Below are 23296 nucleotides of genomic sequence, written 5' to 3'. Positions count from 1 at the left end.
GGGTTCGTACTCGGGGTGTCGTCGGATTTTCGAATTCCTTATCCACCAGGCGAGAGCAGTTTGTCCTGACCGGTTACCCCGGCGCCTCCTGCTCCCCCTTGGAAAAGAGGTGATTTAGATCAGACTATATCCCCTCCTCCTCTCATGCCCTCCCTGGTGTGAGTGCGAGCGGTGGTGCTGTGAGCTCTGGTGAGGCAAGCGGGGTTGCCAGTAGCAGCCAACGTGCTGCTGGGGCGGCGGGTGCTTTGCCAGCTGGTGGGCAGCCTTCAGCGGCATTGTGAAGCTTTAGCGACGTGAGGCTCTTGATGCCCCGCCCAACACAGCGCCGCGATGATTCCAAGGTGTTTTGAAGTCATCGCGATACATCCCCCACTCCCAAGTCATTTCTCAAAATGTGTTGAGGCCATCGCCACCACCCAATATGGTCACGACCATAGTGACCACCACAACCATAGGGGCAGCACAATGTACAACAACGAACATGGGAATGGAACAGTTCTCGAGCTGATGGGATATAGAAATGTAAAATAAATGCACTTGCATCAACTGCTAAATCTTCTAGCATCGCAGCATTTGTACAGCTGTATGCCCCAACAATACCGTGAGATCTTGACTTGATACAGCAGGCACCATGAGTTCGCGATGACCAAGATTAATCTCCCTCGCATCATGTCCACGCTACAGTTTCCTGCTCATTACAATGGCAACACTTGGTACAATTGTTCTGAATATTATATCGACATCGCGTCGGGTTCTCGATCGGGAGGGAGCAGGTCAAGGTTGGATTTCAGATCATTTGGCGCAAGGGAGTGCGATAGAAGGAAGACCATACTGCCTCACTGGAGGAGCATTTTTAATTTCATTTCAAATCATAGGCAGGCAGGCAAGGTAATTAATAGATGGATATAGATGTCGTGTTGGGTTTGGTAGAGCGTAACAGGACGCGAGAATCTGCGCACTGGCGCAAGAACACAAAATTGCCGAGGTCATCAAATTCAAAGAGATCAAAAAGCACATTGTTTGGGTCGGCGAGGGGAGGAAAAGGGTGACTTTCGACAGGTGGGTGGTTGTGATGATGAAGGAGTAAGAATGAGGAGGCTCTAACACGACGTGGAGACAAACTGTTACCTAAAGTGGATGCGTAGGGCTTTGGCCGTGTTTTGAAGATCACGAGGTGGGGTTGACTATAGGCATATACGGATAAGTACAAGACGCGATTTGTGCCCAACACGGAAGGCAAGCACGCTAAGCTGAATGAGTCTTATCTAGAGGTCATGAATAGGTAATTAACTCGTTCTTCAGTTGAGCTTGGTTTCATGACCTTGATTTTGTTGAATCAAGAATTTGCATGCACGGCGATGCATCATCTTTAAGGCCTTGCAGGTTTCTGTGATTGACAACACTTAGACCGGAAGATTTGTCAGTGCTGAGATTACCCTCTGATGCTGTCATTATCCCAGATCTTGCTTGCCCTGCTTTATGTAGGTACTGATCGACTCTTGATTGCGAGATGTGCTGCGAACCTATCATGTTGATGTGACGCTATGCACCAGCCAACCCAGGTCATCCTGGCAGCGTCTGTTTGGTCGATCAGTCAAAAAACACGATGCATAAACCTGCCTTTCTTGAAACTTGAAACTTGGTCCGTTAAATTAACACAAAAACAAGAGAATATCTAGAATCCAAGATCATTAGCACGTGCCAATAATCAAAATGGCCTCCCTCGCACCAAACTTTGCTTGATTTTAGCGGCGCGGGTGACTACTTTAGACTTGAGCTGCCTCTGCCACGTGAAGATAGCAGACGATAAGCAAAATTTGGCCGCTACCTCGATTAGCCACATTGCATTGCTGTGTGCGCAAGTCACACTCAAACATCAAGCAACAGCCGAACCCAGATTTGACAGACGGGAGCTCCAAATCACTACGTACCATTACCCTACCGCCGTGAATTTTAGACCGACCAACCGCCAATTTTGGGGAACTGGCCGTTTATCTTAATCTTGATCTTGAACTTCTCAACCTCAAAACTGCTTCGTCTTGTCCCGCTCGAGCTCTGCCGCTAGGTTGTCACCGACCTTCGATATATTGCACGCATTTTGACGAAATCGAGACAAAAGAGCCTTATCGATGGGTGAATTCTCCCCTTGAAACTACCTACTCCGCACACCGGGCGACATCTTAGGCTGTCACGATATTCTTGGCTATCGCCTGACGTATCGCACTTGGATGCCCACCTGCTGAACGCAACTAACGACCTCGATACCCTCCCCTCGGCGCTGCCTACGCTTGCCATCTCTTCGCTCCGATGTGGTGGTTATTCAGGGCGATATTCAGCTCTATCTTCCTGCTCAGCATCGTCCTCTCCATCCCCGTCGCTTTCGATGTCGGCGGTCGCGATAGTGGGCTGGCTTACAGTCTAGCCCTGTTCCTTTTCTACTTTACATATTCCAGCCTCGAGCTTTTGACGCCAGAAAAGTCACGCTCGCGGTACTTCCTTTCTGGATTTCTACGGTTGTCGCAGTGGATCATCATCCCCGCCCTCCTCATCTGGGCGCTGGGACAGTTCGCTGTCGATGCCGACAACACAAATTGGGTGGAGCGAACAGTGGGTGGTCTGTTCAACTCCAAGAGCACAAGTTGGAGGGAATGGATGTTTGGCAAGGACGGCTTGGTTGAGACGATCACGCTGGGTGGATGGGATAATTTGCTACGGTATTCGGGGCCCGTGTTCCAGCTACTGGAGGGCTTCTGTACCTTGCTGGTCATCCAGGCAGCGGGACAGCTCACAAGATGGCTTGTCAACCGTGGAAGAAGCGATACTTGGTTGGTAGGTTTTATCTCTAATCTTGAAATCTGAGGCATGCTAACCCTGGCGCAGATCGTTCTTCTGGTTCTCTCCAGCTCCATCATGGCTAGCGCCGTGTACTTCCTCTGGAGGGTAGCACAATTCCCTCAAATCGGCAACCTTGATGCCACTCTTATTGGCATTGCGATGACAACTGCCGTGTTCCTGTGCGCTTTTGGTATCGGCAGTGGTCGTGGCAATCCTATTGAGTCGTCGCTTCTGTTTGCCTATATTGTGCTCTGCATCTACCAGATCTTCACCGATTATCTGCCATCAGAAAATGCAGACCATACACAAGGTCAAGATGGCTCAGAGTCTGATATTCCACCTTTACCGCCTGTCATCATGGCATCTTACTCGACTTTCCTCCACATGCTGGGCTCATTGCCATCCGCTGTTCACTCGTCATTGGCGCTACTATATGCCGCCTTCCAGACTATCACGCCATCAGTCATCATTTCGCTAACATACCGCTCTTTGGTATTCTACTGCGCTACACGTATCATCCCCTCAATTCGCGAGTCAGGTGCGCGAGCCATGATGCAAGAACCAGATTGGGAGGACTCTGAGACTGCAAGTAAATTCTTGGGCTTCCTCAGCTGGTTCTCGCCGTCAATTTTAATAGCAGTCTACACCAGTCTGCTCCTACAGCATTTCTCCACCAGCGATGGTCCAGATGGCTGGACTCTTCGAGGTGGTGATGTTGAGGGCAGCAACTGGCAGTGGGCCAACATCGGCCTGACCATGGTTTTGTACGGTGTCGAGCTCTATCTAGGCTCTGACGAGCATGACCACTGGAAGGTTGATTAAAAGTCACGAACTCTAGAGTTACAAAACTACAGGTGTCTGCTCGGCAGACCATTACACACGGGTTCGATGTACTTCTCAGGGAGTACTGGACCGTAGAACGGACTTAGAAAATGGACGAAATGGATTTTCTTTTTTCGAATCAGCACACATTATTCTTTTTCGCAGGCAGCATAAGGAACTGGACTGGGCTGGACTGGGATAGGGCAGTGGACAACGGGACAGGCACGATACCGCACACGGCGTTGAGGAAGGGCTTGGCAGGTTTTTGTTTCTTTGTTTTCTGCTTTGCAGCAGCATGGCGATGAATGATGATGTTGGTTTATTTAACCCCTTTTTTATATAAGTTAGTTTGCGTGAGGCAATAGCCGCACAACGTGAATTAATAATTCTTTTGAAATTATTAGAGATGCAGCATTTGAATGTGAATATATGTTGTCAATCTTATGGTCACTGCATCAAGATTCCTGAAATAGGTCCTGAGTTTGGTACTTTCGTCAAGCGTTCCTTGTAATTATTGTTTAACTTCAACCTCAAATGAGAGGTCTTCACAGGTTTACCACGCACAATCTTCCCACAACCGCACAAGGCATCTTTTGAGACAGAAATGTCGATGAGATATATTCTGAATACGAATAACCATTTACATCTTAGTGCTTTTATTAATCCTTGTCTATGATATGATGCTTCTCCAAAATCATGGGGCCGACACCGGCTCGCTACCCTAGACCCACCGGCGATCCTGGGGAAGATCGGATATAATGAATATCCATGGACATCACTTGAAAACAGCAACTTCAATCTCTACTCATTCTGCTCATACGAATAAATTTCTCTCTGTTTTCGCCATGTCTGTAAAGTACGTCACCCAAGGCCTCCCAGCCGCTCCAGAAATTTCCCTCAAGACCATTCATATGGCGGGTTTGCGTGTCGATGTCTACGGTCTTGATGAACTTCCTCCCAATGTCCCCGTTTCATGCCTATGGCTTCTGCACCCTCGTACCAGATCACGAGAAACTATGAATGATATTGCGAGACGCACCATAGGAGCATGGGGCGCGCATGCTGGTAGCAACTCCAAGCGCGGCCTCATCGCCCTGGCATTTGATATGCCAAACCACGGAACTAGAAAGGTGAGCGAATCAGCGAACCATCCTTGGAAAAAGGGAAATCCGACCCATGCGCTTGACATGTTTTCCATGGTCAAGGGAGGCGTGTCAGATATGAGTGGTCTTATGGATCTTGTTTCGGGGTATCTTGGTCTTGAAATTGATGGCCATGTGTGCCTTGGCTGGAGTCTGGGTGGACATGGTGCCTGGCAGGCATTCTTTGGGGAGAAGAGGATTGATGCGGCTGTGGTGATTATCGGATGTCCTGATTTCGCGGGTGAGTTATCCTAACTAAATGTGAGGAACGTAAGCTGACAAGATAGGACTCATGTCTGGTCGCGCTGCTGAATCGAAGCTCGATTGCGGCGCCGAGTTCATCGGAAGCAAATACTTTCCCAAGGATCTCATCGAAATCTGCAGTAAACACGACCCTAAGGCTATTTGCTTCGGTACTTCGCCCATCCCATCTGCATTATCCTCTGCCGAACAGACTCGCCTGAGGGCTATTCTGGATGAGCGCATCAAAGGCAAGAGGCTACTTCTTTGCTCGGGCGGTGACGATGAGTTGGTTCCATACGCCAATACCAAGGAATTTTCGACGTTATTGAAGGAGGCTGTGGGCGAAAAGGGCTGGTATCGAGATGGTGGGTTGGAGGTGGATGATAGAGTATACGAGGGTATTGGACATAAGTTCAGTCCCAAGATGGTGGACGATGCTGTGCAGTTCTTGGTTAAAGCCGTGGAAAGGGGACCGAGGGGCAAGTTACATCTCAGAGAAGGGGAGAAAAGTGTTCTGTAGATTTGCGGTATAGACATGGATGTGATAGAGATCACCAAGGCCGCGCTGCCTCCTCGTCTATAAATTCGCTTCCGTTCTCCATGTTGATGGCCAAACCGCCACGATCGTCATCTCCGCTTGGAAATACACCCTGCCATACACTCCAAGGGTTTCTCTTCACTCTCTTCCCAGCAAGACTCTCCCCTCGTCCATGAGGATCATCCCTCCACTCACCCATGGCCAACGTAGCACCCTTCATCGCCTCTTCTTTATCTTGATCTTTCGAAGATGCTGCCATACCGGGAGGATCTATACCAATGAAGGTAACTTTGTCGAGAGGGAAGCCAATAGCTGTGCAGTGCCCATCGACAAGTCTCTCTTTCTTAAAACCATGACTTACAATGGTGATGTGAGCTGGCCATCTTTTGTAGTGGGAAAAGAAGAGTGTTAGGGAGAAGAGGATGTTGTGGTACGAATCAAGCGCGCGCTCTTCCAACAATACTGCATCGTTGATTTGTTCATCCTGTAGCAGTCCCCAATAGTTGTTCTTGGCTGCGATGCTCTTGTAGCCAACTGCCTCGGAAATTCTCGACTCTTTGCGCGTCGGCCCTCTACCATTGTCAGAATACGCACAGTAATATCAGCCAGGTTACATACCCAGAAAACACCAAAACAGAGCCAGGGCGATTCTGAGCGAGGGCATCTACGCCAGCTTTTATATGCTGAACAAAAGTCGGGGTTTCACCATGCTGAAAGTCTGCGATTAGCCATTCTCTTTCATCTTGGCCGAGGGTTGGGCCGCCGAGCCAAACTCCGTGGCAGCAGACGATGATTAGATGGGACGGTGGCATGGCGGTGAGATGGAAGATGAGGGGATTCAGAAGCTACAAATGCTGGGTGTAAAGTGAGGGTCTGATCATGTGATATCTAGTTCGTAAGCAAAGCAGGTAAACAACGAACTGAGATTGCCAAAATGTGAGGTAAAAGATATGAAGTGGGTTTTACGGTGTTCACATTAGAAGACTGGAGCTTCATGATAGATTAAGATAGACTTTACCCCTCTACCTGCTATTGTACATATATATCCTACCAAATCTCTCCATTCCAGTTCCCCTTCCGATGCGTAAATCGCTTTGTGATAGTACATTCGCGTTATAGATATTCAAACATTCCAAGTCATCATAAGTTTCACTACGTTTTCCTGTCAGCAGCCACCTTTGCTTCAAAGGGATCGCTGCTTTCCCTCATCTTGGCCTGTTTTATCTCCAGTGCCCTTTGCTTCTCAGCCGCAGCAAGTTGATCTTTGAAGCTCTCCTTGTTGTCCTTCTCTGACCCCCTAGATTTGCCTTTGCGCTTCTTTGACTTAGGTTCGAAAGGGGACTTGGTTGGGGCCTTGGGGGTGGCTGGATACCCAAACACTTGCCGGTGACTCTTGTACTTCATGTGCGGTAGTGCACGGTATCCCCTAATTTTGAACATGGCATCATCGTATGCTGCCTTGTGCTTCGCAGCCTGTGCCTCCAAATCTTCAAGACGGGAGGCAATATTTTCCACGGCCTTTTCAGGCTTATCTGTATCCTTCGTTTGGCGTTCCATATCCCTCTTGATGGCGGCGATAGACATCCGATATCCCTCTCCCTGCTTCTGATGAAATGCAGCCATCCTTTGCAGCTCTCTTGTCTTGACGGGTACTTTGAGTGGTTGTATAGGGCCGCCTTCGGGTACTAGGGCAAAGACATCATTTCGAATCGGTGATAGATGGTGGTGTCGTCTCGCCCGTTTGAACTCCCGTCTCTCCTCGCGTGTCAGATTTCTCTCTCGAGCAATCTTGGAATATCGGTAGAGTTGAGATCTACCTGGTCTTCTCGTACCTAGTTCTCTTTTTCGACGAATGCCTTCGAGGCTCAATAATTGTCGAATCAGGTAAAGACTTCCAGTGACCACCAAAGGCCCACCATCGCTCTTCTTGCAAGCCCATGGAAGAGCACCCGCGATATCGGGCGTTCCTGAATATACATTGCCAAGATCGATTTTTTTCATCTTGGCGTATTCGGCACCGAACGAGGCAGGCAAAGGCTGAGGATCGTTGGGACCTTGAGTAAATTCTACCATAGCAAAGTTGTCCTGGGGCTGGACAAGCTTTTCCATCATCTTGAAGAAAGGCTTGTGCTTGCTTTGGGACATACCCATAACCCAAGTCACTGGTTGGTCATCTCTTCGTAGGCGTTTGTTGACATGGTTGCGCAATTCTGTGATTCCCAACATGTTGTGAGCACCGTCGACCAGAATTTCCCGTGGCTCAAGACCAGAAAGTGGCGCGTTGACTTCAACTGTTTCCAAACGACCTGGCAAGAAAGGCTCGGTTTCCAAGAGTCTGTCCAAGTTGATCTCCTGCAATGGGAAGAGATGACGGAAAGCCATGGCTGCACACAACAGGTTCTGAACTTGATAGCTCTCAAGCATCCATCTTGAATTGTCGAGAGTTAGCAGTAAAGGTTCGCCCTTCCATGTGAGGATGATGTCAGTTCCTACTTCTCGAGCATGTTTTCGTAGTACATGGATGACAGAAGGCTTGTTAGTGTGGTCAACAATACAAGGAACGCCCTTTTGCATAATGCCAGCTTTGACCTTGGCAATGTTTTCGATGGAGTTTCCGAGGTACTCCTGGTGGTCGAGGCCGATCTTGGAGATGATTGTGACAGACTTTTGCTTCATAGCATTGGTTGCATCGGTAGCACCGCCCATACCAACTTCGACGATACCATAGGGAACACGCATTTTGTTGAATATTCGGAATGCTGTTGCTGTTTCGACCTCGAATGGTGTTAGACTCGGAGGGTCCTCTCCGTGTTTGTATCTCCAACCAGCAGAAATTCGACTGTACTTTTCCTCAACATGCTTCATTTCCATATCGTACATTCGTGGATTCACATAAAGACCATTTACTATGACTCCATTGTGCCTCTCTGGAAAGGCGGGCGATGTGAAGCTTCCATAGCCGAGACCAGCGAGCTTGAACATACCAGCAAGAAAGGTGCATATTGAGCCTTTGCCATTGGTGCCAGCAACATGGATACCCTTCCAGTCTTGGTTCTCTGGTACGACACGGTTGATACGATCGAGGCCTAGTCGAATGTCTCTGTAGCCTGGTATTCTTTTGCTGGCCAAGACCCGATTAATACGGCTAAGGGCGAACTGGATTTCCTGAATGGAAGACATGATGAAGACTTAGGTGAGACGGCATCTCATCGGAGCCCGGCGCTGGGGAGGAGAAGTGCCGTGTGAGGCTCCTGAGATGCTGATTGAGTCAGACCCAGGGCGAATTGGCGTATTTGGTGATGATTATGAGTCGAGTTTCGTTATAGACGTCACGACATGAGTGAGGCTCCAACGTCCCTCATTTTTCACTTTGGGGCAATTCATGTCGACATGGGGTGGGGTGTTGCAAGCCACACTCACCCGCTCTCCGAACGCCGATGAAAAGTGGTCTGATGTGGCTCTGTGGCTGTGCAGTCTTTACTCTGTTCAAATTTCTGGATAACCAGATGTGGTCTGTTAGTGTCGATTGGCTGAAGCTAGTTTTCCACTAACAGTCCTTATCGCGACACGTTAGAAAGCACTATCAGACGCGCACGCGAACTGGACGCCCTGGGCTCTCAGCCTCAAGAGTTCTAGCCCCTCTGATTGGTCAAATAATTTTCATCGCAGTCTCCCTGCCCTGGAGCTGCATCTTGAACCCCCCGCACCCCCTTTGCCTGTCGCCCACTCCGTTCTTTCATCCTCTCCACTGGTTAATTACCCGCTTCACGCTTCACGCATTTGTCGTCTGGCTTTTACCAACCTTGCTACTCTAGGCAGCATCGTCATCACTGTTCATCGACTTTTCATCAATGATAACAATTTCTGGTCTTTGCAATCATTACGACTTAATTCTTTGATTCCTTATTTCGCAGTTTTCGCTCGTTTTCGTCAATCACTTTCCACTAAATCAGCCATGGGCCTCCCGTAAGCGCATCCTTGTTTTTTTCCCTACCCGTCCGTTACCTTCGTTGCCATCGCGCCAGCGTAGTGATGCCCCGGTCGATCGATCTTGTCGTTGTCGCCATCGCTTCACTATATCAACGCAAAGGCATGCTGCAAATGTAGCGAATGCGCACTTCCGTTGCTTGATAATGCGCGCTTCGTGCTTTGCATATTCGTCGCAGTAGTGACGGCCTCGTTCTCTCAACACCGTGCACTTGTTAACCTTGTCTTGCAGATTATTTGTTGCCCCCGTTGAGTCAGATCTCCCTTCCAAAGCTGCAGCGAAGAGCAGTGCGACGTCGCCACCCCGCTCCTCCATTCGTCGCAATATACGCACAGAACGAATTGAACGCCGCGCCGCGCATCGCCGTATCTTCTCAATTCGCGACCGCTTAAATGATGGCTCGCTACAACAATCAAGTACTCTGACCGGCCGAGATGGTCGCTCTGTTCCATGGGCTGAAGCTGGATTTCCACCTGATCTAGAGACTACGAGAGGTCCTGATGGGCTGCGCCGAGCGAGACCATTTCGCGATGTTCTTAGAGAGATGGCCAGATCGGATGAACGTAGAAGGGGCATGCTTGAAGAGCGCATAAACTCTCTGTTTAGGGATGGCAGCAACACACAAGATCGAAGCAACACCAATTCACAGCCGCCATACGACGATTGGGATCTGGGTTGGCATGAGGATCCTCGACCTCGTCCTGCAGTGGTAAGTTCTACCATCGATGACGTTTTGTCCCAATTGTGCAAGTTATATGGTTTTTACTAACAACTAACTCAGATTGTACCGTTGGCTGCGCATCCCGGACGAGCTTCTGAAGAGAATAGAGCCCAACCGCAAAGACTTCCTTCTGCTGTAACGCACCCCGTGTTTACCACAGATGACTCTGAAGAAATGAACCAGCGCCGAGCTCACCGCTCGGCAATGCGTGAAGCTCTCCGTGCGTCAAACAGGGTTACGCGATTCGCACCTATGCAGCGTGTCGACGGACTTGGCGACCGTGATAGGAGCCTTAGTCCAGAGGTCTGGGATACTCTTCTATCCACACTTACCCCTGACCCTCAACCACCTAGCGCAGGTTCCTCTTTTGCATCAAATGTTGCATCTCAGAGCGCCGGTGCCACATCAGGCACCTCTTTCACCACGCCCGACCAAGACCCTGACGCACTGGCTGACCAGGCCTGTGAGTCGGGCTGCGAAGGCTCCGAAACTGAAGACATCGACCAGACTCTAAGCGTCCTGGATCAAATTAGAAGACGCCGGGCAGAGAGGCGACGTGTTCACGTAAGACTACCTGAAGCTGGCCAAGACGCCCCAATTGATGGAGGCGCCCTTCGGGATGAAGGGGCGGTTGGTTCTGATTCCAGACAACGAAGATCCCCGGATGGACTAGTGCCCAGTAATAATTCTCAGAGGCTCAGGGCCTTGCGCCGAGAGCGCTCCCTCCGATCACGTTCTGCTTGGGTGGGACACTTGTCCGTGGGCAATTCAGACGATGAGCAAGGACCGGAACGAAACAGACAGAACCGAGAGAGCTCAACAGCATCAGGCAGCAACGCAAACGTCGAAGATGACTGGATGGGAATGCAGCGCATCGTGCGTAGCCTAGCACGACGTGAAGATATTCCCGATGAATGGTGGGCTGAGGCTGGCCTCAGTCGAACCCTGCCAGGGGACGGGGCAGAATAAAGAGGGCGCAATGTACCAGTTTGCATTCGATTTGAAGCGGGATATAAAATACCGGGATTACTTGCTATTTGGTCGGACGGCGTTAAAACAGAAAACCGAGCAGTGTCGGCAGGATTGTATCATAATTGTACGGTTGGTAACATTTTTGGCTCGACAATGAGCAGGCAGAAGATCTAATGAAAGTTGACGTTGAATGAGCACATACTTCTGGACCGTTGCTTGTGCTACCACATACTGATATGATGGATAACTGCCGGGATTGCTGGTCAATAAAGCGGCCACGATTAGACGCACATCATCGTGAGATCCTGGTCGATCTATCTTGATGTGGCTTGAAGGACCTTGTTTTCGGGACGGCTACGTGCTGCCAACTTGCGATATGTACAGCTACGGTGAAGCAATACGAGAACCTAAGGTATCAAGTTGATATGGTTTCCTTTCGTCGTCCAATACTTGCTCCCAGCCAGTGAAAGCACACTCCATTTGCCGGCATAAGCCTCCCCTGAGACTGTATAAGGGATTGTTGAGCACGGCTGCCGACATGATGTATCAAACTCAAAGACGACCCTGCGGACAAACTATTGATCAAGGGTGGAATCGAATGTCATAACTCATAAATTGACATATATAGTATCCGTATTGGTGAATGTTTCAACTCCGATGTCTGTAAAGGGCGTGAAGTATCGTCATGGCAGCGTCACGTAATGCCGAGCCAAGCGGAGGCGCTTTGAGCAAGAAATGAGATTGCAATCTCAGTTTAGTCTGCGGTTCAGCTTACAAGGAAAACAAGAAAAGAGAGTCTCCGTGCACGATATCGATCGACGGTGAGATACGATATCTTTCCCAGCTTGGCATTGACGCCTTGTAACTTAACTCTATCAAGCAAGTCAAGCAAAGTCAAGTCAAGCTGAGTAACTTGCTAGGATGATATGTATGAGACGCATTGACTAGTGGCTTCGAGGGTTGGATCGGCGTGGTCCTCGAGAGCAAGGTATTTCGATTGGGCTGTTGGTTGTTGCTGACAGGGAAAGACATAAGTTAACTAACTACTTAGCATTTGAGGCGTCGGAGGAGCTGGCTGAAAGAGAATAACCCGGGCGGCTATAGAGTTTGTGCGACGGATGAGTTTCCAAGTTGATCGTTGACGGTGAGGCTTGTTTTAAAGTGTGGTAAGCATATTCGGCCGTTGTTGGAGTCTATTAGAGGACGTACTTAGAGTTATGAAGTCGGTACTTTTGTCTAATGATAAGCGGAGATGAGATATGTAGTTGACTTGGAAGAGAATACCAACCAGTATTGGCTTGCGTGTGCCTGTGTCTGAATGCATCCACTCACTGCCTTGGCTTACATGGCATGGCATGGCATGAACATGAACTGTTTCAAAAGGTGGACCGTTCCTTGTAAGTGAAGAATTCCAAAACATGCTTAGAACTTTGTCTCTTTGAAACTGGTGCTGAGAATCGAAGTTGACATCATCATCGAGTCCTAACAATGAAATTATTTTTATAAGTCAATCGTGTTGTTGCTTGCTTGCTTGTGTCGAGGGTGGAGAATTGAATAGCGAGCTAGTGGGGGATGGCCCTGCAAGTCGAAGCTGGGCGTTGAAGAGCGCTGGACTTGCAGGCGGCACGGGCCCCCCAGGCACCCCGTCACCTACGCACCTAGCCAGCACGGACAGCTCAAGGTACCGACCATCCATCACCCTACGGGGCTGCCCCAGGCAGGCCCTGGCCGATTCGGGTTGGGTTGCGAGCCTCCACTGCCTGATGAGAGTCTAGTCTAGTGAGATGGAGGTGAATCTGAGACGAGAAACAACACCTTCAGTCGAGTCCAGTCCAGCGCATGATTGATTGGAGATCAGTGGCTTTTTGGTCCAGCTCCGAATTTCCACCCAGTTTCTTACCTTACTTTTTTTTTTCTGTCTTTCTCCAAGTTTACTTCATCTTATTTTTTTTTACTCACGACCCTTCCACTCCCTCTCTCTCTCCCTCTCTTAACAACAAACTCTCACGCAATTCAATCCCTTGCCCTCCCGGGTTATTTCATCCTGTCCCTCCTTTAACCCTGGGCTGTTCTGTTAGCGACCGCACGAAACGAAACGACCGAACGGACGGACCTTGTTAATTCCATTCCCCTCCTCGATCACGCTGGCGACGTCAACCAAGCTTTCAACGAGCTCAACTACATTCGCCAGACTCGACGACATCAGCTCTGTACCGAATCCGATCTCGTATGTAGAAACGAATTACACTGCGCCGCTCCGCTCCCTTGGTTCGATATTCGCCGGGAATGATATCTCCGTCTTGGTCTGAACCTTGTCCTTCCTCCGCCGAACTGCCTCTGCTTTCACCGAGGAGGCATACTCCAGCTTGTCCCGACCAAGCCAGAGCATCGTTGAGTTAGAGAGCGCCTGAGAGATAATGCCCGAGCGGCAGTACCACGCCAATGGCCGCGCCGCCGTGGCCTCCCGCGAACGACCTTATACACCAGGAACGCCCTCACGAAAAGACAAGCTACGAGAAAGCTCTGCCCTCCAAGATCCAGGGCTCAAGGACTACGTGCGTATATCCAACTACCGATATCACCGGCGCTTGATCCCGATCCCTGGAAAGTCGGATATCATGATAAGCGAGAGTAGCAGCAGGGTTTAGTAGAAAGTTGTCGCTAACGTTTACCTTTTCTGCTTTTAGCGTTTAGGTGAATGCCTCGGGAAAGGTGCTTTCGGATCTGTGTACAAGGCCTTCAACTGGGGAAATGGCGAGGCGGTTGCTGTGAAGCAGATTAAGCTTGCAGATCTTCCCAAGAGCGAATTGCGCATGATCGAGGTGGGTTGTTTCTGAGCTCTACCCTGAAGCTCAATGGTTTGTGATTCGGACGAACTGACATGAGTGAGTGCTGTTTAGAGTGAAATCGATCTGCTCAAGAACCTTCATGTAGGAATCCTGGTCTGAAACGGTATCATATCTGAAGACTAACAAGCAGTAGCATGACAATATTGTCAAGTACATTGGCTTTGTCAAGTCCGTTGACGCCCTCAACATTATCCTAGAGTATGCGATTCGATTCCACTTTTGAAGTTGTAGAACTAACAAACTTAGGTATTGTGAGAATGGTTCTCTGCACTCAATATGCAAGGCATATGGCAAGTTTCCCGAGAATCTGGTTGGGGTCTACATGACGCAGGTCCTGCAGGGACTACAATACCTGCACGACCAGGGTGTAATACATAGAGATATCAAAGGCGCCAACATTCTCACAACAAAGGACGGTACTGTCAAACTCGCAGACTTCGGCGTTTCAACCAGCACCCTCGCTGGTGGTCAAGATAAGGAGGCGCAGGTTGTCGGCACACCATATTGGATGGCCCCTGAGATCATTCAGCTTTCCGGAGCGAGTTCTGCGTCTGACATCTGGAGTGTTGGATGTACGGTTATCGAGCTTCTTCAAGGCAAGCCGCCATATCACAACTTGGCTGCTATGCCTGCTCTATTCGCAATTGTCAACGATGATCACCCCCCACTGCCTGAAGGCATCTCTGCTGTGAGTCTCCCCCGTTCTATTTGGATGTGCTTTTGCTGATCTTTGCCAGGCTGCCCGTGATTTTCTCATGCAATGTTTCCAAAAAGATCCCAATCTACGTGTAACTGCCCGAAAACTACTTCGTCATGCCTGGATCACAGGCTGTCGCCGAACGGAAGCACCTGTATCAAAAACACCGGCCAATTTCAGCGATGCTGTGGAGGAAGTGAAGCAATGGAACAAAGCTCTAAAATCCTCCGGACCAAGACTTCGACAATCGACTGGTTCTGATGCCGGGCCTTCATCGAGATTTCTTGGTGGAACTCCCGCCAAGGGCGGTCTATCACTTGCAAAACTACGTCCTGGCGCAGGAGCTTTCAGTAAGCCTGAACTAGCTGGTGTGTTAAAAGTCTCGCTGTCTGAGTATTCTGCCCAAACCTAACCGTATCACAGATGATGACAACTGGGACGATGATTTTGCGACAGCTATCTCACCAAGCGCACTACAACTGCCTCATCTCAAGCCACAAGACAACTTCGGTGGTCTACTATCGAGTGATCGTCTCAAAGCCTTTGCCTCAGTGAATGATGGAAGAAATGATAGTAATTCGTACGATGACGACTTTGAAGGCGAGTTGATGACAATAAAGGGGCCAGGCCACTGGCAAGACATCGATCCACAGGAGCAGACAATCAGGCCATTACCGAAGAAGCCCACGAAGTCTTCAGAGCATACGAAAACGCACAGTCGGAATAAATCAAGCTCAAGCAAGGTCGCTGGTGCCGGCCGGACCAGATCGCCGACGAAATCAAATCTAAATATCAAGTTTGAACTTCCACCAAGGCCAGATATCATCTATCGGGAGCAAAGTATGGAAGACTTCTCTGATCTATTCGTGGATAATGATAATGTCTTCACTCACAATGCGAATCAAGCTGTTAGACGAGTAAGTTATAGGTGTCTGGACCCCATATGCACAATGCTCACATAGTTATAGAACTCACGACAGACCGATGCACCACAACTCTTTCACCCATCTGATCTTACATCATTACCGAGGTCAATGCAGGAATCTAGCTCAGGTAGTATGAAGAAGAAGCCTTTGTCTCGACCATCAGTCCTCCCTGACAGGCCAATGCGACGAACACGATCATCAATAGAAATCCAGAAGTTCGCAGAAGATGACGACGAAGATTTTAGCGACGTTTTCGGACCTGAATCATCAATAGCGGAGAAGGAGGAGAGTGAGAAGGGATCCGAGGATGGCGGCTTGATGCTCATGTCTCGCGTGTCGAGCAATTCCTGGTTAGGGGATGACGACGACGAAGACGACCCCTTCGCATCGATGGACCCAGGATGGGATGAGATGGATCTGGAGGCCAACATTGCAAGAGATCGGCATGCCAGGCTAGCAGAGAGAGTTGAGGACTTAGTGAGGTCTCTCAAAACGACAGAGGGTGAGGATGCCCTAGCTGAGTTCTCGGAAGATTTGGTAAGTCTTGTCGTCCTTCACATTCCGAACCGGGCAACTGACATAACATAGCTTGCCTTGCTCTGGGAGAACAACGAGGTGAAAAATCTGATTATTAGCGCTCACGGGTTGTTACCGATTCTTGAAATTTTGGAGCCTTGTACCGTCAAGAGCAGGCAGTACATGATTCTGCAGCTCCTCAAGGTCGTTAATGCAGTAAGTTTTGGCATCTGCATTATACTTGTGACCTGCTAACTCTTCAGATCATCCTGGACGACGTGGAAATTCAAGAGAACTTGTGTTTCGTGGGTGGCATTCCCATTATTACCAAGTTTGCTGCGCGCCAATACTCAGATGAGATTCGTCTTGAGGCGGCTGCTTTTGTCCGTCAGATGTACCAGACGTCAACATTGACCCTCCAAATGTTTGTATCTGCAGGTGGTCTGAACGTGCTGGTCGAGTTTCTTGATGAGGATTACGACGTTACTCGAGACCTTGTTCTTATTGGGGTCAACGGTATTTGGAACGTGTTTGAGCTTCAAGGACCAACCCCCAAAAACGACTTTTGCAGAATCTTCTCGCGAAGCAAGATTTTATATCCGTTGGCGCTTGTCTTACACCGAGTCCTTGACGAAGAGGGCGAGGACGAGCTTGGTGAACTCGTCGAAGGACGAATCGTCAACATTTTCTATCTCTTCAGCCAAGCTGAGAACTACGTCAAGGAGGTCGTAGCAGATCGGCAAGTTCTGAAAAGTGTACTAAAAGATCTACGGCGCATGACGCCGATACATCAGATCACAATGCTCAAGTTCATCAAGAACCTCTCGATGCTTTCCACAACGATTGAGTCGCTGCACTCAGCCGACGCTATCGAATTCTTGATTGATCTTCTGAGCTACAGCATGAAGAAGGGCCAGACACATTTCCGCGAAATATCTAATCAGGTTCTCAACACATTATTTAACCTCTGTCGTCTGAGCAAGGAACGACAGGAGGATGCCGCTGTTGGTGGTATTATTCCTCTACTCTTGAGAATCATGCAGACCGACCGGCCTCCGAAGGAATTTGCGCTACCAATACTCTGCGACATGGCACACTCAGGGTCCAAGGGCCGCAGATACTTGTGGCAGAATAAAGGTCTCAACTTTTACGTATCATTACTCACAGACCAGTACTGGCAGGTTACTGCGCTCGATGCCATCTTGGTCTGGCTACAGGAGGAAACAGCTAATGTAGAGACTCACCTTGCCGATGGTAATTTCACACGAGCGATCATCAGCTGCTTCAGCACCAACAGGGTCAATGCCTTTGATTCCAACTTATTGGAACCACTGCTCAAACTTCTGCGCCTTAGCCCGTCAGTCGCGGCCTCGCTGGCGAAGCCCGAGATGTTTGCGGGCATTGCGCAACGTTTGACTCACAAGAAGGCGGTCGTGCGACTTAATCTCTTGAGACTGGTGAGGACTATCATGGATGCTTGTGAGCCTGGCTTGGGCAGTGGTGATGGAACGAGATCTCTCAACAGCTCCCAAGTGCGATCTCTCATGGCTGCCATTCAGACTCTATCAGAGAAGGACTCGGCTGTCCTTGTACGAAACCTCGCCTCGGAGTTGGTGCGGTCCAACGTCGAGCCAAGTGGAAGATCCGGCGAGGGAGCGTCCAGTTCTGTGCCAAGTTCATCGTCATCGAGAAGGCCAGGATCCCGACGGGGGGCAAGCTATACGCCCCCTGGCTTACATTCGTCGGCGTCAGTTCCGCAGACACCTACGCATAGGAGCCGTGGTAGCCTTGCGAGTAATACTTATATCGAAGTGGCGGCGAGTCCAAGGCGAACAGCTGCTGTCGAGCGAGAACGAGAGGGGGCACTTTACAGGCCCCGAAGTAGGGATGGGCCAACAGGTATCCCCCGGCGTGTCAGCGGCGAATTCGTATCTGCAAAGAGTCGCCTGCCTCGCACTTCGCTAGCTACTTCGAGTAGCTCCAGAGCAGCTATTGGGATCAGTGCCAACGGGAACAGTCCAGCCCTGAGCTCCCGCAGCGATATTACCATGAGCGCCCGAAGCGACAGCAGCTTGAGCAATAAGGAGAACGTAGGCCGCGCGCCGAGCAGTCGCGATGGACTCAGAAGCAGAGATGGGAGGAGCAGCAGAGATGGATTAAGTAGTAGAGACGGGCTCGGTAGCAGAGATGGCAGCATGGCATCTCCAGGGTTGCCAGAGGTAGCAGAACGAGTGGGCATAAGTAAGAGACGGAGTCGAATGCCTGGAGAGCCCAAATGGACATGACGAATTGAAAGGAAACGAAACGAAAGGATGAAGACGAGAGATGAGCGGAATGCATGATATGAAGAGCACGATATGATAATTCAGGGGCTGTACATGATAGACATGAGGATGGGTAAAGAAGCAGCGAAACTGCGATTGCATGAACAAATAAGACCAAGACAAAAGAAAACAAATAAATGAAAGAACAAAAAGATGCGAAGCAACTCGCTTTCTCAATCAATCAATACTGTCTGCCTTCTTAGCGACTTGTTTCATTTTGTTCATTCCCTTTCCGCTCCTCCCTCCGAACGCCTACCCAACCCTCAACACCACGACGCAAGTTCACGATACCACAACACAACACGGAAAAAAAAAGCATCACACACTATCGCCGGAAATGGCAAAAAGGAATCTGGAGGGCCGTTGGGATTGCTCCCGCCAGGGCTTGAACCTGAGACCTTCGCATTACCGAACACTTGGATTGAAGTATTAGTACGACGCTCTAACCAACTGAGCTACGGAAGCCGTCCAGATGTGATTATTGAAGATCGAGGTCGGATTGGGGAACTTGAGCCAATTCCGCATAGGCGGAAGGAGAAGAGGCTTCCTTAGACTTATGTACATCTCTGAATCCGACCATTGATCGGAGGAGCATATGGTTGATTCTTATATCCACAATACGGCAACTCATCCTCACAAAGACATGTCATTACATGAACAAACAAGCATCAAGTGGCTTTCAAATTGTGATTGTGCCATTGTAAAACTAATCTATGAATATGTCTTTCCCATGCCAGTTCACATAACGGTCCATGATAGCATACCAGGTTTCCTGGCTGCCTGCAGAGTATGTACTCCTTCACATGAAATGAACCAAGTCTCCCGGGACTCGGGCCATGACCAGCAGAGAAAGACAGTGTGTGGTACCTTAACGAATGCAAGAAAGCAAATGTCAAATTTGCCGAAACATTGTCCCCGTAGGAACGCCGGCCGTAAATCACATCAGGGGCTGGCTGATTGCCTCACAGAGGCCGCCAGTCCAGATTTTGTTCCCCGGTGATGGTTTCTCATCCTCATTGGTATAAAGATTCCTCATCAAACCCCCCCAAATAACCCATTCGTCCATCTAGGCTGAGACAAGATTATCCCCGGGCGATCCCCCCAATGTCGTGACGAAGAAGAAGAAAAGTCTGAAGGAGAGACTGTGAAGTGAATTATAAAACTTCTGTAATGGTAAAATTTGCGGAAATAGGTAAGGAAAACGTGTTTCATCCACCCCATGCAGATGGTAACAGGACTCCCAGCGTGATCAGAAAAGACTAAACGACAACCATCAAAATGCAGTCCGCCAGTCCAAGCAGTCGTGTGAACAGAAAGAAAAAGTCCGGGCGCGTAAGTCGTGACAGTGATAAGGGTTCCGGCCGAAGCGTCACCTTTTAAGCAGCGGGGTTGCTCTTAGTGAGCACCAGTCTAGGTGCCTTACGCTGGCTATCAGCCGAGTCTTGTGCCTTGGCAGCTCGCAGAGCGCCGTTCTTGAACACGTTAGCAAAAGAGCTGTTCTCGCTCTCCGTGTTTGAGGCAACGCTGTCCACACTGTCCACGCTCTTGCGAGCCTTCTGTCGCGAGCTGGGACGATCAGAGCCAATAGCTCCCCAGCTACCACTAGCAGAAGTACGCGAGCTAGGGCACTCCATGTCACCAGCTAGGCTGCCGGAACCACTGCGGCCGGAATCGGACTCGTTATCGGTGATAGGTGTCGAAGACTCCTCGGCAGTCTCGGAAACGGGGCTCATGCTCCCGCAAGAACTACCAGTTCCTTTGCGGCGCTCAAGGCCAGCACGGACGAGGTTGTGCACAGCGGAACGACGAGTGCGAGCAGAGAAGTTCTTGCTCCCCTCGTGCTTAGCAGTAGGCTTGGCCTTGAGCTCGTCCAGGGAAGGAGGTCCACGTGGCTGACGGATAGGATGCTCTCCAGCACGGGCCTGACCAGGTCCGTATCCACCAGTCAGGGGAGTGATTGGGAAAGTGGAAGTCTTGGGCCCAGCAGACTTGGGAGCGTCAGAAGACAAAGAAGCAGCCAGAACACTGTTGACGGGAGCCAGAGATGAGGCCTTCTTGTGTCCACGGCGGAAGGCATTAACAGAAGGTGGAGGAAGAGGGGCAACCTCGGTGGGGGACTCGTAGCGCTTGGGAGGCGAGTTGCTGCGGAACGAGAAAGGCTGAGACTCAACGGGAGGAGAAACCTGAACCGAGGGCGTGTTCTGCTGGTGGTGGAAGCCACCAAAGCCAGGGGTCGAGGGTTGCTCGTTGTAGGGCGAGGTGACCTGAACAGCAGGCTGAGGATCTCCAACAAAATACTGGCCTGTCATAGGGTTGTAGTAAATCTGCTGTTGCTGCTGCTGTTGAACTTGCTGCTGAGCCTGTTGCTGGGCTTGCTGCTGTTGGTTGAAGGCAGCCTGGACGTTAAGTTGCAGGTTCTGGAGGTGCTGCTGCTGCTCATATAGAGCAATCTGGTGTTGTGTGATTTGGGGGTTGTTAAGGTTCAGCTGCTGGAATTGCTGAGCAGCTGCCTGGACATTCCTAAGCTGTTGCTGAAGGCGCTGCTGTTGCTGAGCCAGGTACATGTTAGTAGCGAGAAGCTGGGCATACAGGCCAGGATCGTCATGGTTCTGCTCATCCATAGCGAGCTCAGGGGGCGCCAGAACCTGTTCAACAGTGTACTGCTGGCCTACCATTGAGTTATAGTTGTTCTGAGTACCGTATTGGGGATAGGCCGTCTTGGGGGCGTTGTAGGCGTTGTCCTGGCCCATGCCATAGGCATTTCCAGCCATGGAGTTCCGGGCATACTGCTGCGTGGGACCGGCGGTCGTGGGAGATTGAGGGCCGAAGGAAGCAGCAGTAGCGGACTTGGGAGCCGTTCTAAGGCCAGCAAGGAGATGTGAGCGACTGGTGCGAGGGGTGGGAGCACCAGGGTCCTGATCCTTTGTCTGGTTGATGAGGTCAACCGAGAGGGGCTTGGGGTTTTGGCCGCCGCGACGGGCAGCAAGGCCTCCAGTGGGCATGGAGAGGCCGTTAGCGAAACTGTTGGAAGACATTTTGAGCGAGACCGCCTGCGTCCTTGGCTCAAAGCGGGATTCGTAGATCTAAAGATTCGAGAGATAAGAAAATAGACAGAGAATGTGGTTCGACTAGTCCTTGCGTTGAAGTAGCCAGTCGGATTAGAAAGTAGCGTTTGTATAAATCAAGGCGAACAAAATTAAGCGACGTGGGTATATCGATAAAATCGACAAATGTTGGATTTCGATGAATTGTCGATGCAGAACGTATGCCGAGGAAGCGTCACGAGAAGCCAGAAGAGACAAATCCAAGAAGCCGGGTGATCGAACAGAACAAAGTTGAGAGAGAGTCAAAGATTAAATCCAGAGTAGTCGATGGAGTAAACAAAAATTGATGAATGAAAGGGCGATGCGAATGAGCGATCGGTGAAAGGATATCGAAATGTCGAGCGGTAGATCCTCAGCGAAGAGCCGTTGAAAAGGATCGAGGGAAGCAAGCTTCAACGAGGTTGAGTACTTGCTCAGACCGTGATCAGGTGACAAAGGGCCTGGAATGTGGTCGGTTTGAAGGGTATTCACGCTCAAGCGGCGAGTCGGGTGATTAACACACGACCTAAAACGCGAGCACCAGCTGGTTGTCTTTCCAAGACAGTTTCAGCAGACAACGTCCTCCAAACGATGCCTATCCAGATGTGAATAGTCCAGGTATTACCCTCTGTCGAACCTCCTCTTGTGGAGTTGTGATGAAAACTTTTTGATGATTTCGATTATTCTGTAAGTGGAAATTCTGTTCGCAGTCTGATTTCGATGACGGTGTGTCGAGATTAAGCTGTGGTGGTGACGATGATGTATCCGAATACCGAAGGCGGAATAGGCGATAAGGCAAAGAATCGACGAAAGAATAATACAGAGATTAAAATGTGAGTTTTGAGGTATCAATCACCAGTAGATGGATGCGCCTTCGAGAGCCTCAGGGTGTTTGGTCTTGTTCCTACAAATTTCCGTTGCGTTCCGTCTTGTCGTTGCGGTTTTTCCTTTTTCTCTTTGTGATGTGCAGAGCGGGCAAACGGACGGACTAATGGGCGAGAGCGCGAGCGAATGCGTGCGGGCAAATTGAGTGGGAACGGAGTTGACTTTGTCTCGCAACGCGGAAGCGTGAAGCTTGCTTTGGGGAATTGCGATGTAGCCGAAGCGACGCGGGAAAGAGGGAGGAGGGAAAGAGGAGAGAGATGGAAATGAAGGAAGGGGCGCAAAATAGTAGGCGAAGGGGAGAGGAAGGAAGGAGGAAAAAAGGAAGTAAGTGGTGGAGTTTAAGTCTAATACGGATACTAGAGGAGAGGAAGGAAGGAAGGAGTGGAGATGGAGAGGATGAGCGAGAAGACGAGAAGGCGTGAGTGCCAAATGGAGAACGAGCAAGAGTGGGAAGTGTGGAGACCACTGAAGCCCTTTGCTTGGCGGGCGGGTGTGCTTGGGCGTGCTGTGCTGGGGAGAAGGAAGGAACGGAGGCGATACTGTATGTTCACTGTGCGATGACCCGATGAAGCCTGCCACGATACAGTACAGTAGATCTTTAGGGTCCTACTGTACTTCCCAGGAGGGCAGGCGAACCTTCCCACCGCCTTGAGCGATGCTCGTTTCAAAGACTGTGAATGGACAGAAAGCATACAGTGCATCACACGCAGATTAGAGGCTATCTTGGCCAGTGAGAATACGTGCCAGCCCCTTGG

At 50.0% G+C, this 23296-nt stretch overlaps 7 protein-coding genes and 1 non-coding gene across 11 annotated transcripts; 4 read left to right on the top strand and 4 right to left on the bottom strand.

Moving 5' to 3' along the window:
- Window positions 1-1724: 1724 nt before the first annotated feature.
- On the top strand, window positions 1725-4083 carry FVEG_03107 (hypothetical protein). The gene is made up of 2 exons (XM_018890692.1): window positions 1725-2829; window positions 2881-4083. The coding sequence occupies exons 1-2, from the start codon at window positions 2308-2310 to the stop codon at window positions 3655-3657; spliced, it is 1299 nt and encodes a 432-aa protein (XP_018747044.1). The 5' UTR covers window positions 1725-2307; the 3' UTR covers window positions 3658-4083.
- A 346-nt stretch (window positions 4084-4429) lies between these two features.
- Window positions 4430-5708, top strand: FVEG_03108 (hypothetical protein). The gene is made up of 2 exons (XM_018890693.1): window positions 4430-5040; window positions 5087-5708. The coding sequence occupies exons 1-2, from the start codon at window positions 4503-4505 to the stop codon at window positions 5560-5562; spliced, it is 1014 nt and encodes a 337-aa protein (XP_018747045.1). The 5' UTR covers window positions 4430-4502; the 3' UTR covers window positions 5563-5708.
- On the bottom strand, window positions 4933-6471 carry FVEG_15182 (hypothetical protein). Of its 3 annotated transcripts, XM_018904302.1 has the most exons (3): window positions 6199-6471; window positions 5531-6152; window positions 4933-5479 (listed from the first exon to the last, which is right to left on the bottom strand). In XM_018904302.1, exons 1-2 carry the CDS (start codon window positions 6390-6392, stop codon window positions 5594-5596), a joined length of 753 nt encoding a protein of 250 aa, XP_018747047.1. In that variant the 5' UTR covers window positions 6393-6471; the 3' UTR covers window positions 4933-5479; window positions 5531-5593. The 3 variants fall into 3 exon arrangements, with proteins under 3 accessions (XP_018747047.1, XP_018747046.1, XP_018747048.1); XM_018904301.1 differs by having other exon boundaries at window positions 4933-6152; XM_018904303.1 differs by having other exon boundaries at window positions 5470-6150; window positions 6199-6399.
- Window positions 6472-6536: 65 nt separating this feature from the next.
- FVEG_03109 (hypothetical protein) lies at window positions 6537-8931 on the bottom strand. The gene has a single exon (XM_018890694.1). The coding sequence runs from the start codon at window positions 8758-8760 to the stop codon at window positions 6733-6735; it is 2028 nt and encodes a 675-aa protein (XP_018747049.1). The 5' UTR covers window positions 8761-8931; the 3' UTR covers window positions 6537-6732.
- Window positions 8932-9318: 387 nt separating this feature from the next.
- Window positions 9319-11799, top strand: FVEG_03110 (hypothetical protein). Of its 2 annotated transcripts, none has more exons than XM_018890696.1 (3): window positions 9319-9546; window positions 9800-10277; window positions 10350-11799. In XM_018890696.1, exons 1-3 carry the CDS (start codon window positions 9536-9538, stop codon window positions 11256-11258), a joined length of 1398 nt encoding a protein of 465 aa, XP_018747051.1. In that variant the 5' UTR covers window positions 9319-9535; the 3' UTR covers window positions 11259-11799. The 2 variants fall into 2 exon arrangements, with proteins under 2 accessions (XP_018747051.1, XP_018747050.1); XM_018890695.1 differs by having other exon boundaries at window positions 9321-9745; window positions 10350-11749.
- Window positions 11800-13089: 1290 nt separating this feature from the next.
- Window positions 13090-18848, top strand: FVEG_15183 (STE/STE11/CDC15 protein kinase). Its single transcript, XM_018904304.1, has 10 exons — window positions 13090-13816; window positions 13949-14083; window positions 14162-14191; window positions 14244-14308; window positions 14357-14798; window positions 14848-15175; window positions 15231-15724; window positions 15776-16270; window positions 16322-16465; window positions 16513-18848. Exons 1-10 carry the CDS (start codon window positions 13679-13681, stop codon window positions 18532-18534), a joined length of 4293 nt encoding a protein of 1430 aa, XP_018747052.1. The 5' UTR covers window positions 13090-13678; the 3' UTR covers window positions 18535-18848.
- A 95-nt stretch (window positions 18849-18943) lies between these two features.
- Window positions 18944-19038, bottom strand: FVEG_15184. Its single transcript has one exon. It is a non-coding gene; the product is annotated as a tRNA-Ile (tRNA).
- A 202-nt stretch (window positions 19039-19240) lies between these two features.
- Window positions 19241-22954, bottom strand: FVEG_03113 (hypothetical protein). The gene has a single exon (XM_018890697.1). The coding sequence runs from the start codon at window positions 21606-21608 to the stop codon at window positions 19950-19952; it is 1659 nt and encodes a 552-aa protein (XP_018747053.1). The 5' UTR covers window positions 21609-22954; the 3' UTR covers window positions 19241-19949.
- Between the last annotated feature and the right edge of the window lie 342 nt (window positions 22955-23296).

Source organism: Fusarium verticillioides, chromosome 5, assembly GCF_000149555.1.
Source record: "Fusarium verticillioides 7600 chromosome 5, whole genome shotgun sequence".
Lineage (NCBI taxonomy): Eukaryota > Fungi > Ascomycota > Sordariomycetes > Hypocreales > Nectriaceae > Fusarium > Fusarium verticillioides.
The sequence above is the reverse complement of the archived record's forward strand: the minus strand, read 5'-3'. Positions and strand labels throughout refer to the sequence as shown.

Bases quoted from the DNA above. Each gene is read 5' to 3' on its own strand.
- FVEG_03110 (XM_018890695.1), top strand. From the start codon at position 9,714: ATGCGCGCTTCGTGCTTTGCATATTCGTCGCA. The intron at 9,746-9,799 runs GTAGTGACGGCC...CTTGTCTTGCAG, and splicing joins TGCTTTGCATATTCGTCGCA to ATTATTTGTTGCCCCCGTTG. The intron at 10,278-10,349 runs GTAAGTTCTACC...CAACTAACTCAG, and splicing joins CTCGACCTCGTCCTGCAGTG to ATTGTACCGTTGGCTGCGCA.
- FVEG_03113 (XM_018890697.1), bottom strand. From the start codon at position 21,608: ATGTCTTCCAACAGTTTCGCTAACGGCCTCTCCATGCCCACTGGAGGC.
- FVEG_15182 (XM_018904301.1), bottom strand. From the start codon at position 6,392: ATGCCACCGTCCCATCTAATCATCGTCTGCTGCCACGGAGTTTGGCTC. The intron at 6,153-6,198 runs GTATGTAACCTG...TGACAATGGTAG, and splicing joins TCTGTTTTGGTGTTTTCTGG to AGGGCCGACGCGCAAAGAGT.
- FVEG_03107 (XM_018890692.1), top strand. From the start codon at position 2,308: ATGTGGTGGTTATTCAGGGCGATATTCAGCTCTATCTTCCTGCTCAGC. The intron at 2,830-2,880 runs GTAGGTTTTATC...ACCCTGGCGCAG, and splicing joins GAAGAAGCGATACTTGGTTG to ATCGTTCTTCTGGTTCTCTC.
- FVEG_15183 (XM_018904304.1), top strand. From the start codon at position 13,679: ATGCCCGAGCGGCAGTACCACGCCAATGGCCGCGCCGCCGTGGCCTCC. The intron at 14,084-14,161 runs GTGGGTTGTTTC...AGTGCTGTTTAG, and splicing joins GCGAATTGCGCATGATCGAG to AGTGAAATCGATCTGCTCAA. The intron at 15,176-15,230 runs GTGTGTTAAAAG...ACCGTATCACAG, and splicing joins CAGTAAGCCTGAACTAGCTG to ATGATGACAACTGGGACGAT.
- FVEG_03108 (XM_018890693.1), top strand. From the start codon at position 4,503: ATGTCTGTAAAGTACGTCACCCAAGGCCTCCCAGCCGCTCCAGAAATT. The intron at 5,041-5,086 runs GTGAGTTATCCT...CTGACAAGATAG, and splicing joins CGGATGTCCTGATTTCGCGG to GACTCATGTCTGGTCGCGCT.
- FVEG_03109 (XM_018890694.1), bottom strand. From the start codon at position 8,760: ATGTCTTCCATTCAGGAAATCCAGTTCGCCCTTAGCCGTATTAATCGG.